The 12057-nt window shown below is 59.2% G+C and overlaps 1 protein-coding gene across 3 annotated transcripts; it reads right to left on the bottom strand.

Moving 5' to 3' along the window:
* Window positions 1-3447: 3447 nt before the first annotated feature.
* FRMD6 (FERM domain containing 6) lies at window positions 3448-11799 on the bottom strand. 3 transcript variants are annotated; one of them, XM_086462575.1, is made up of 13 exons: window positions 11701-11799; window positions 10846-10936; window positions 10422-10564; window positions 9665-9741; window positions 8848-9034; window positions 7563-7718; window positions 6675-6740; window positions 6522-6590; window positions 6172-6346; window positions 4856-5191; window positions 4615-4740; window positions 3854-3945; window positions 3448-3732 (listed from the first exon to the last, which is right to left on the bottom strand). In XM_086462575.1, the coding sequence occupies exons 1-13, from the start codon at window positions 11797-11799 to the stop codon at window positions 3448-3450; spliced, it is 1902 nt and encodes a 633-aa protein (XP_086318701.1). The 3 variants fall into 3 exon arrangements, with proteins under 3 accessions (XP_086318701.1, XP_086318702.1, XP_086318703.1); XM_086462576.1 differs by having other exon boundaries at window positions 10449-10564; XM_086462577.1 differs by having other exon boundaries at window positions 10485-10564.
* Between the last annotated feature and the right edge of the window lie 258 nt (window positions 11800-12057).

Genomic DNA, 12057 nt, shown 5'->3' with positions numbered 1-12057 from the left:
CCTTGCCCATGCGCTGGCAGAGAGCCTGGGGAAATCCTCACGGGAGGGCCTGGAGAGGAGCTCTCGGAGGCAGCAGCTCTGCCGGTGTCCCCACACTCAGCCCGAGGCTGGATGCTGTCCTGGGGGGGTGGTGGGTGGTGGGAATTATTAGGAAAAAAGGCAAATCACCTCTTGTTCAGCAGCCCGGCCAGGGCCAGCGTGGGGACACGGAGAGCTGTGGGCTAATGGCCCATGGGGATGGTGGAGCCCAGCTGATGGTGGCCCCGTGCAGCGCTGACCCCTCCACCCTTCCCACTGGGACTGCTGGGTGCACCCAGCTCCATGACAGCCACCGAGGACACTGAGCAGAGCCCACAGTGTCCCCTCCCACTGGCTCCTACAGGTTGGGGACGCTGCCCAGGGCTCACCAGGGTGCGTGGCCCTCCCATCTGCAACCCTTACTGGGGCCACCGCTATGTCCCCACGGATTTCAGGAGCTCCTGTAGGTCCCCCCACACCTCCTCCCAACACAGGAGGACTGGAACTGGATGCCACTTTCACAGAAATCACCAAAAACCAGGATTGAAAGCATCAGCTCATCGATTCCCCTGCCCAAGGCAGCAGTTGCCTTAACCTGTTCTCCGGAGCTGGGCGATGCCGGAGCGGAGAGCACGATCGATAGAACACGTTCGTTAAATTCATACAAGTTTTATCACTTGTATGAAGCCCAGGAGCGTTTCAAAGAGCCAAAGTGATGCAAACAACTGTCACTTTATTGTCATTTCCAGCCGTACCGCAAAAGGCACACAACAAACTTCATCATTGGTACAAAATCATTTCGCTGCGGGGTTTTCTGTAGAGTTTTCCTTGTGTTTTGGTTTGTTTGTTTTTTTTTTTTTCTCTTTTGCAACACAGTCACTGGCTCTCCCATCGCCCTGACGGGAAGATCCTTTCACAGAAAGGACTATTTCGTTCGTGCAGACAGATAGCTCATTATTGCAGGGGGGGGAGCAGCACGAAGAGCAGGCGGGCACGGCCACCCTGTCCCCAACGGGACCTGGCGCAGCCACCCGCGGAATAAATGGCACCTCTGTGTCCCCCCAGCTCCCCAGCACGGCCCCACCGGCTCACCCAGCACCGCTCCCGCTTGCCCAGGGGTGAGCTCCATCGCAGCCCCCCCCCCCCCGGCCCCTGCATCGCTCCAGCCCCAGCTGGGGATGCTTCGGTTCGGGTTCAGCCGCAGGATAATGAGGCGGGGGGGGGGGGCAAAAAATGGAGAGGATCTGGTCTAGCTGCTCCCCACACACCCCCCTCCAATGCTTTCCAAACAGCAGCGAGCATTTCCTGACACAATTTACCCTTTTGCTCCCTCCAGCTACACGTTTTTGCCGTCTATGGGTGCTGCGGAGGGCACTGGGGGCTCACCAGCCAAGCAGGTGCCAGCAGGAACCCCCCTGAGCTGGGTGCTGCAGCCCTGGTGCCTCACAGGGGCTGGCACAGGGGGAGGAAAAAAAAAGAGGCTGGGGATGAATTTAGGGGATTTTCCTGCTCGTACCAGCCCGTGCGGTTCCAGCACGGCAGACCCACGTTGGTGGAGCAAAGCTGGCCGGGGATGTGGGGGTCTGGAGTGCTAGCAACCCCCAGCATCTCAGCCACAAGAGAGGTTTTGGGGGTGTTTGCTGGGCTTTCCCCAAAACCAGAGCAGGGCACACAGCCCTGAGCCCCAGGCAGCATCCCTCCGGCTGCCCTCGGCGGCTTTTGGGGAGATAAAGGAGGTTATAGGGGCCACCAGCCTCCTGCTCACCCTGCCTGCATTTGGCTACCTACATTATTTGCCCTTAATAGTCAACGTCGCCGGGCAAGATCGAGCTCTGGGTGCCACGGTGCCAGGGCTCAGAGCCATGGCAGCACCCGATGCTCTCCCCTACCAGCTCCCCTATCGCAATAACACTGAGGTTTTTTGCACCATGCCTTTTCTTTTGGTACCAGTTCCCCCTTCTTGGCTCCCTCCCCCAACGTTTCTTATAAAAATAAGGTTGTGCTTATTTATAAAATAATATTTTTTTTCTTTTTTTTAAGAAAAGTTTCCAGTTAAAAAAAAAAAAGGTGGTATATCAAAATATGGCAAAACTTTGGCTGTCAATCACTAAACTCTAATTAAAAATATCGACTAAAAAGGCATTGTGCTGTGAATATTAGCTGCTGTAATGCTTTACCCTCCGGTACCGATGGTAAATATTACGTCTGGGCAGGTTAGCTTCCCTAGGACACGCTCAAGAAGCCCATCACCATCATCCTGATCGCCATCATCCTTTAGCAGAACTATTCAATGTGTGAGAGACTTAAAGACACGTGAAAAGCCTTGGTAAAACACAACGGAGCCTGCACCGGGAAGAGCCACGCTTACAACGCAGTTGCATACATATTCTTCTCGAGAGGAAAGTCTGTTTTTCTCACCTTAGTGTTCAGGAAAAAAAAAAAAAAAAAGATTGTTTATATGGTTCATTAAAGAAGAGAGGCAGATCCTTTGTATAAAAGGTATTTTAGAACAGAAATAAAATGCAAATGGGTCTATAAGATCCAGACATATATAAACATACATACCTCGATATATTTATATATGTTACCTCTAAATATTCAAAGTTTGGGATGCATTATTGCAGTATCCTTACAGATGACCTATCCTTTTCCATTCTCCTTTGCTTTTGTTTTTCTTGGGTGGGTTTGTTTTTTTTTTTTTTGGTGTGTTTTTTTTTTTTTTCTCAAAAAAAGAAAAGAAGAAAAAAAAAAACCAAGCTGCAAACAGCTCTGAGAGCTCCCAGCCGCCTCGCCGGGACTGCTCTGACGTGACCTCCAGCACGTGTTTTTTTTGGAAGAACTGGGTTGATGCTCTGCCCCAGCAGCCGCTGGCCGTGCCTTCCTCCACGGTACATCACCCGTGCTCGGCGACCCCCGGCTGGTTATTGCTTAATTCTCCCTCCCCATACTGGCCTTTAGGATATTTACATTTCTTTGGCTTGACTTGAACACAACAGTCTGGCTCTCGTTCTCCGGCGTCGGTTGCCACCAAGCCACCGCCGGAGCCACCGGCAGCGCTGAGGATGGGGGCGAGGAGGAGAAGAGGCCACCTCGCCGCGAGGCAGTGAGAAAGCACGGGTTGGCTTCTGCTAGCTCGAACGAGCCGTGCTTCTCCCAGTCGAAATAAGACAACTTGTGGTTGGCACAAACTCATCCGGAGGAGAAAGGACCGCCGGTGGGATTCCACCGCGCCCAGGGGGTCTCCATCCCACCCACCGTCGGGGCGATCCTCCGAGCGCAGCGGTTTCCACAGCCTCGCTTTGCAGGGAGTGGCGTGGGGCGGGGGGAAAGCGGCGTTGGCGGCCCCCGATGCAGGGCAGGGAGCCCCAGCTTTGCCCCCCAACACCGAGGGCGGGCAGCCGGTCCTGCTCTCCCCCCCACCGGCGGCGCTCAGACGACGAATTCGGGGACTTCGTCGTGGGTGAGATCCAACGAGAAGTATTTGCTGGTTCTTTTGACGGGGAAGGTCTCCTGGATGTTGATGCACTGCTGGGCCAAGCAGCCGTTGCAGTAGAGCCCTTCCTCCTCCAGCCCGTGGGCGCAGCCGAAGGTGTAGCTCTGGGCCGTGTCCTGGCAGAGGTTGGCCAGCTGTAAGAAGTCCTTCTGGTAGAGCCGAATGTCATCCAGGCTCAGGCTGTGTCGGTCCGTCGACGTCTTCGGTTTCCGGCACGTTGTCTGGGCAAAGCAGAAAGGGACCTCAGGACCCGCTGGGGAGCCCGAGGGGGGTCGGGGAAACCCAAACCCCCGGTGCCAGCAGGGCCTTGGGTTTCCCCGAAGCTCCACCGGCACCGCGTACCTGGGGTAAGGAGTCGGTGCTCTGCCCCCGCAGCTTCACCACCGTCTCCGAGGAGCTGGAGGTGGAGGAGCTGATCTCTTTCACAATAAGCCCTGCAGGGGGGAGAGGAAGAGGAGGCTGTGAAGGGTATTTCTAGGCTTCTCAGCTCTCTTGGGATCCATGCCCGCTGCCCCGTGGCGCTTGCCCTTGCTTTGGGGCAAAGGCACCCTCAGCTCGATGGGGTGCCTCCACTTGCAACCAGCGTTACCTACAGAGCACCCCAAATTTGCACCGAAACGGCATCCAAAGCCGTCCCCAGGGAGCCTGGCACCCTGGAGACCTCCCAGTATGGAGCTGGAAATGCGGGTGCCTCTCTGGGCGCAGGCAGAGCTCCGGAGAAGCCAGGCTCACTTGTGTGACAATGGCACCCACGCTCACGGGAACAAGCAAGGGGTTGTCACAAAAACGACAGCGGGAGCCAGCGATTGAGAACTTCACCAAGATTATGCGTCGATGGCCCATGGGCAGCTCCTGCCACCTCCAAATGATCTGGAGTGCCTGCGCACGCACCGCCGTGCCACGGAGCATCAGCCCTGCGCCAAGTCAAACCTGCCCCTTTCCGGGGCAACCCCTTCTTTCTATAGCTTCACCAAATTTACCCCGTCTCTCCTTCAATCCACTGGGTTTTTCCCAGTATCCCAAACGGGCTAATTTCGCTCTGCTGAACCCCAAAGGTGTGACTTGCATTGGGGAGTTGGAAACGGAAGCGGCCCCCGCCTTACCCGAGTGTCCGTTGAACTTGCGCGACAGCAGCATGTCCTCCGTGATGTAGACGCACATGTCGGGGCTCACCTCCATCTCGCCAGCCTGCTCCAGCTCCCGGGGGTCATCCACCAGCATCTCAATTTCTGCAGGCGAGGAAGAGGCAGGAGAAGTCATTCACGTGCCCCTCCAGAGAACCTTCCAACCCCAGTCAGCTGGCAAGACCCAAGCTGGAAAGCTCCCGCTCAGCTGGTGTCTCACCATCGTCCTGGGAGTCCTCTTCCAGCCGGTCCTTCCCACCGCTCTCCACCCCGGAGGTGTGGGAGCTGCCGTGGCTGGTCATGGAGCTGCAGGTCTTCAGCTTGCGGTGGGCGCCGGTGCCCGAGAAGGCGTCCTCAGGCCCCATCTCCCTGGGTTTGGGGTCGGCCTCGATGCCGGAGGTGTGGGAGCTGCTGTGGCTGGCAGTGGAGTGCCGGGAGAGGCGTTTGTGCCGGATGCTGCCGGCGCTGCTGCCGCTGGCCCGGGATCGCTTCTCCAGCTGCTCCATGTCCAGGTCGAGGGTGTCGCTGATGTAGGACTCACGGTACTGCTTCTTCTCTGCCAGGCCAGCGGCACGCCGTCGGCACGTGGCAGCCTGCGCCCCAGTCCCTCGGGGTCCCATGGGTCCCCCCTGCCCCGCCACCCAGGGGTACCTTCGCCCAAGCCCGGCGGGGTGGCACACCAGGAGCCCAGTGGCATTTGGGGATGGTGGGGTGGGGAGCCTCAAAGTTGCTGTGCTCTGTGCTGGGCCATCCCTCCGAAGGAGGAGGAGGAGGAAGAGGAAGAAGAGAAGGAAAAGGAGGAAGGAGAGGAGGAGGAGGAGGACGACGAGGACGAGGAGGAATAAGATGAGAAAGAAGAGGAAGAAGATGAGGAGACAAGGAGAAGGAATAAGATGAGGAGGAAGATGAGGACAAGGAGCAGGAAGAAGATGAGGAGGAAGAGGAAGAAGATGAGGAGGAAGAGGAAGAAGATGAGGACAAGGAGGAGGAAGAAGATGAGGAGGAATAAGATGAGAAAGAAGAGGAAGAAGATGAGGAGGACAAGGAGAAGGAATAATATGAGGAAGAAGATAAAGAGGAAGAAGAGGAAGAGGAGGAAGAAGAAGAGGAAGACGAAGAGGAAGAAGATGAGGAAGAAGAGGAGAAGGATGAGAAGGAGGATGATGATGAGGAGGACGAGGAGGAGGAAGAAGAATAGGAAGAAGAAGTGGTGGAGAAGGAGAGGAAAAAGTAAGATGAGGAGAAGAAAGAGGAAGACGAGGAGGGGAAAGAGGAAGATGAGGAGGAAGACCTTACATTTGCACAAGGGCCTCCTGAGCTCGGAGATGGAACGTGGGGCACCGGGAAGCGCTGCACTGAGGCACTGGGAGGAACTGGGCCATGGGGGAGCGCAGCAGGGCTGACAGCCACCCCGCGACACGCTCCCAGCCACGGGGCTGGCGCAAGGACCAGCGGCAAAGCCGGGTGGGAGCCTGGCACCGGTGGGATTTACCCCCCCCCCTGCCCCGGGGTGGGGGGGTGGGGGTGGTCACCTACCCTCGTTCTCCTCCAGCTTGCGGACCTGGCGCAGGACGGGCTGCAGGTTCATGTAGAGCCGGTGGCTGCTGCTGAGCAGCTGCAGGAGGTGGCGAGAGCGCAGCGGGCAGCCCGTGTAGTAGATGAGCTTCCTGGCCGAGGGCAGCCCGTCCGGCAGGATCTCAAACTTCTTGCCCTACGTGGGAGATGGTGGACGTCAACCCCGGAGAGAAAAAAACCCAGCCTCTCATTCTCACCCAGTCCTGCTGCAGCTTGCAACCACCCCGCTCGAGGGCTGCACAACACCCCCCCCTCCTACCCCCGCGCCCACATCGGAGCCCAGGATGGTGGCGGGGGATGGCGGCACTCACCACAAACACCAGTTTCCCCACGTTGGTCCAGGGGAAGTCGTAGAGCAGTTGCTTTTCTTCATCCAGGTTCTGCAAAAAAGAGAAGGGAAGGCCCAGCGGAGGACGCCGGCAGCGGGCAGGGAGGTGAGCTGTCGCCCTCGCCCCGCCGCCTACCTGGAAGATCTGAATGCCCCGTGTCGTCAGTCCCAGCGTCAGGGAAGCTTCCACCTCCCTTTTGTCCTAAGGGAGGACAAAAAAAAAAAAAAAGATGCTTTTAAATACACGATTTGCACCACGAAGTGAGTAAATCTGCCGATCCCCGGTGTCCTGTCGTCACCCCACCTCCCGCGGAGCAGCACCAGCCGCATGTGGTAGGTGCCACGTTAGTCGTAAGAGTCGTTTAGGTTGGAAAAGACCCTTAAGATCATCGAGTCCAACTGTTTAATTAACGATGCGCACACACTGCCCAGCTGCATCCGCTACCGTCCTCCCCAGTTTCACCTCCCCAGGTGCCCGTTGCCTCCCTCACCGCCCAGAAACGCCCCAGCTTAAGGGTCTGGAAAAGCAGTTTAACCTCAGAAACCTCGGAAGGACCTTCAGAAACAGAGCCGGGGCGTTTTTACCCTCGACCCCAACCTGCTCCTACACCAGCACCCTGTGCTCTCCAGGCGGCTTCTCCTCTTTCACTTACAGATGCTACAAAATGGTTTGCGAAGCACCAGCTCCCAACAAACCAACCGCTTTGTTCCCAGGAGAAAAAAAAAACAGCATGTGCTTCTTAGGGGGGACAATACTAAAAAAATAAGATCCCAGAAACCTCGTGGCTGCCTCCTCGCACCCTGGCAAACCTCTTGCTTCTCCATAACCCGTAGAACATGGCAGGACTACGAAAAACTGCCTCTGGGAGCGAAGCACTGCCCTCCAAACCGCGCTGCTCCAGCCAGCGAGTCTCCCAAACGCAGCTTTTCCCAAAACCCCATCGAAATCGCTCGGTAGTTGCTCTTTTCTACAAAAAGCCACCTCGAATGCAAAACCCAGCCTGGGCTCGCGGCCGGGGCTCACCTTGTACAACCTGTAGTAGTGCACGGCCACGTCGTCCAGCCGGACGGCTTCCTTGATGTACTTGAGGTGGGCTTCGGAGGCCGTCAGGGCGAACTGGTCCTTGTGCATGTTTGGGACGTGCTTCAGGATGTAGTCCTTGCCCCTCTTTGCAACCACCTGTTTGGAGGAGAAGAGAAGCTCATCCAGGGGAGCTGCTCCGGGCTCGCTCGGGGCCAGCCGCTGGCCCCGGCGCTCCCCGGCAGCGGCGATTTCCAGGGAAAAGGGAAATCAGAGCAAGACCTGCAAGCCAAAATAAAATACAGCAGCCAGCAACTTCTCACTGCCAGCAGGATTTCCCGCTGGGAAGCGCACGTTTGCTCCACGTGCCCATCCCGTGGAGCTCACACCACGTGCCAGGGTCCCTGCGGGGCTGGGGACACGTCCCCGGAGCCATCGCTCCTCAGTGACACGTACAGCAAAAAGAGAAGCTGGCAGATTTAGGGCAAAACCCAGAAAGCTCATAAAGTGGGTAACGGTGCCCCCAAATTTTATTCATCCTCCCAGCACCCGCTGGCAGCCCCGGCTGCAGGGAGCCACGGGGGAGGTTCAGCCATTTGGGGTCCAAGGGCACATCGCGCGCGGCCGTGCAGCCCCCCCGCGGCTCCTCTCGAATTAATATTTATTTACCTGCCTGGTAATAAACAGATTTGGGTTGGGGTACCCCACAGAGGCCGGTGCCGGGCCCAAAAGGGGGTCCCTGCTGAAGGAGGGGGGTCCCAGGCAGGAGCTGTCTGTGCCACTGCCATGCCCATATGGGGACCGGTCCCGACTCCCCTCCTGCGCAAAGTCATCGGGACGGCATCGCCCCAGCGCCCAGCTCTGCCTGCAGGTCGGAGGTGGCCTGGGGTTGGCTGTCACCCCGTGCCCTGCCTCAGTTTCCCTCCAGGACTATCCCAGGACCTGCTTACACCCACGGCCGCTACCAGCACAGAGGACACCGGCTCCTAAAGGGCTGCAGAGCCCACGATGATGGCCGGGGCGATGCCGCGATGGCACGTGGCGCTGGGGGAAGCTCCCGTGAGCACCCCTGCAGCGCCCAGGGAAATCCCCAGCGGCGGCACGAGCTGCCCCAGCCCCAACCCTCCCTGCTCCCAGCTATTTGCAGCCCCGCAGTTGTCAGAGGTTATTAATAACCGGGACTAATCCAGAGACGGGGAGGCAGCAGGAACGCTGGGAAGCCTCCGAGCCACCCAGCATCCGCAGCTTAAAGTCGGGGGGGAGGGACACCCCATCACGGCACGCTTACCCAGGCGGGGAAATAGGCTTCGGGCTCAAAGTACTTCCCGTAGTGCTTGTTCCGCTTGAAGTCGCCCAGGTCGGCTTGGAGGGCGAAGGCGGTGAGGAGGAAGTAAGCCTCCTCGCGCAGCACGCACTGCGAGTGCAGCACTTGCTTCCGCAGGTGCCAGTAGTAGTAGTAGCGTGCCGTCCTGTCGCTGCGGGGAGCAGAGGAGAGAAGGGAGGAGAGGGGAGGCAGCGGGACACCCACCCGTGGCAGAGACCAGGAGGTGGGAGACAACTCCAGCACCTTCCTTTGGGTGGGAAGTGACTTGTTTGCTCCCTTTTCCCCCATTCCTTCCAGCCGGGGCTCCCATTAGGCGGGGCGAAACTGCCTCCCGCAGCCAGAAGAACCCCTCCGAGAGCATCCCCGCATGGCTGCAGGTGCCACCACATCCCAAACCCCTGAAAATCATTTTTTTCCCCCTGAAACGGGACCTGAAGCGCCCGCCTGGCCACGGGCGTGAATTAAAATCAGGCTGTGCCCTGCGTTAAGCTGTGCCAAAACTCTAAACACCACGTCCCCAGCATCCCCCCCAAAGGCTTTGTCATCGCTGGCTGGCAGCAGTGTCCCCACCTCCCCCCCCCCCCCACCCCGACACCCAGCCACCAACAGCCCCAACAGAAGGGACAAGCTTTTGGGTGCACGAGCAGCACCCCGCAGCATCCCGAGGCTGCGCAGCCCCAGCGAGCGGTGCCCGAACTAGGGGCACCCCAGGGTGCTCCCCTGCCAGCCGCTCACCCTGGGTGGGTGCCCACCGCGGTGGGGAGGGGTGGGTGCACCCTACCTGATCAGCCTGCCGTTCTCCACGTAGTACTGCACTCGGAAGTGGATGATCATCGGGGGGCCAAACTGGTCGATCCCCTGAAACAGAGGGAGATTTTCAGGGCTCCTGTGGAGACCCCAGCATCGCGCCCCGGCCCCTTGGCTTGGCTCACCCGGGGGCAGCTCTGTGTCGGCCACCCCCTTGCGCCCCCCGTGGGGTGAAAGCTGCAGGGAAGAGTTCGCTCTCTAACTTCAATTGTGGTTTTTTTCCTGCATTAGAATTTAACACCCATTTTTTTCCCCCCAATATGCTGAAACACGAAGGGGATTTGGATTTAAAGAAGCAGGTGGCTGCACTCGAGACCCCCAGGGGGTCTGCAGCCCCCCAGCTGCTGCTGTCCCTCCCCAGCCCGTCACCCACCAGTCGCTGTCTTGGGTGCCAAGTCAGCGCCAGCGCGGGAGCCTTCACACCAACCCCCTTGGCACGTGGCATCGAAATAATTAAAAGGGGAAAAAAAAAAACCCCAGACGCTCGATTTTAGAAACTGGAAGAAGGGACACCTTAAAAATTCTGCTAAAGGGAAAAAAGGGAGGGAAAAAATCACAGCTCCAGGGTGGGGAGCGCAGAGGACGCGTCCCCAGCTGGGGCACACGGTGGCACTCGGGGTGACAGCCATCAAGCATCGTCTGGATTTGATTCGTTTTGCACCCCCGCCCCTCCCCAAGTGCCCCCCGCCCCGCCTCGCCCCTCGGCTGCGTTCCCTTGTCCTGGAAGTGACCTGCGACGGGGACAGAGGTGGCCTTACTGCCGTCAGCTCTCCATGCAAGACCTCACCGCTGACCTTGCTGGCCTCCTTCTTCCACTCCTTGGGGCAGTACTTGTAGAGTTTCTGGGCCAGGTCCATGTACACGTGCTCATTGTCTGGGTGGGACAGAGGTGGCATCAGCATCCCCTGGCGTGTCCCCTGCATCCCGCCAAGCCCTGCCCTGGCCCCGCCCCCGTCCCATCGGTGGGGGGAGTGGGGGGTGTCCAGAACCTCCTCATCACCTAATGAGAAGCCACCAAAGGGCTGGGTAAATTTGCACCCACCTTTGGGCAAACACACACCTCCTACCCGGTGGCATCACCCCTTGCCGAGCCGTGGTGGCATCAGGCTGGACCGGCCACGGGCACCCAACCCATGACGTCAGCCCCCGACTTACTCTGGATGACGCTGAGCCCGAAGAGGTGACAGTCCTTCAGCCTCAGGAGGTCACACACCTGCACCAGTAACTCGTGGCACAAAATCTTCACCTGCCAAAAGAAAAAACCAAACCACCCCACCCGTGGTCCCCACTGCGCCTGTGCCCAGCTGAGCCGGGTGGCAGCACCAAACCCCCCCGCCGGGACCCCAAGCAGGACCAAAGGGGGGTGACAGCCTGGGCTGCAGGGCTCATTTCTCCTTGGGGCCAACGTGGAAGTCCCCAAAAGCAGGGTCCCACCCTGGGGTGCAGGACCACAGCTCTCCCAGGGATGGGATGCACGGGGGGCCACGGGGCAGCTCGAGAGCAGCGGGCAGCGGTGGAGACGATGCTGCAACCAGCCCGGTGCTGGGGAGATGGCTTGGGGGGCCAGAAAACAGAATATCAGGCGGTGCTGAATTGAAAAAATAAAAAGTGGGGGGATTTTTCACATTTTACATCTGAATCGGAGCCAAACCCCATCCTGTTTATTCGCTGGGCTACGCGAGGCTGAACTGCCACCCACAACGGAGGCGCGGAGCGAGGACCGAAGGAGGAAGGCCTGCCCGCTCCTCCTCACGCCACCCCCGTGGGGTGGCACCCACCCGCCGAAAATCACGGCGCTGCCAGGGGCACCTCGAGTCAAGAAGAGGGAGGAGAGTGTGAAACGCTGCCGCGGCCTTCGGGGGCAATAACTCGGGGCGAGAGCGGGCGGGCTCGAAAGGAAAACCAGAAGCAAAACCACCGTTGCAAGCCCGCGGGGTGTGATGGAAACGTGGGTGCTCGGAGGGGTGGGGGGGGTTTCCCTGGCCCCCTCGCCCCCCCGTGCTGCCTTACGTTGATGATGATGTTGAGGGAGTCGTCGTTGGGGAGGAAGATGCAAACGCTGCGGCGGTCCTGCATGACTCTGTTGTTGTGGAAGGTCAGTTTGTTCATCGTGGTCCAGGCTCGGGGCTCGGGGCGGGCGGTGGGCACCTCACCGGCGGGCCGGGGCGGCCTCGGTCCCCGTGGGTGCCATCCCTGCGGGGGAGAGCGGGGCTGAGCCCTGTGCACAGCACCCCCCCCAGCTTCCCACCCCCCCACCCCCCCCCCTCGATGCGGGCATCCTTCCTCACCCATCACCGCGTCCCCCCTCCCAAAAAGCCCTGAGCGCGCCCCACCACGGCCGCCCCGCACGCCAGCCCCCGGCACTGC

Source organism: Leptosomus discolor, chromosome 3, assembly GCF_034619465.1.
Source record: "Leptosomus discolor isolate bLepDis1 chromosome 3, bLepDis1.hap2, whole genome shotgun sequence".
Taxonomy (NCBI): Eukaryota; Metazoa; Chordata; class Aves; order Leptosomiformes; family Leptosomidae; genus Leptosomus; species Leptosomus discolor.
Note: the sequence above shows the minus strand (reverse complement) of the source record. Positions and strands in the feature narration are given on the sequence as shown.

Bases quoted from the DNA above. Each gene is read 5' to 3' on its own strand.
- FRMD6 (XM_086462575.1), bottom strand. From the start codon at position 11,799: ATGAACAAACTGACCTTCCACAACAACAGAGTCATGCAGGACCGCCGC. The intron at 10,565-10,845 runs GTAAGTCGGGGG...TGTCCCACCCAG, and splicing joins CGGGCTCAGCGTCATCCAGA to ACAATGAGCACGTGTACATG. The intron at 9,035-9,664 runs GTAGGGTGCACC...TGCTCCCCGCAG, and splicing joins GAGAACGGCAGGCTGATCAG to CGACAGGACGGCACGCTACT.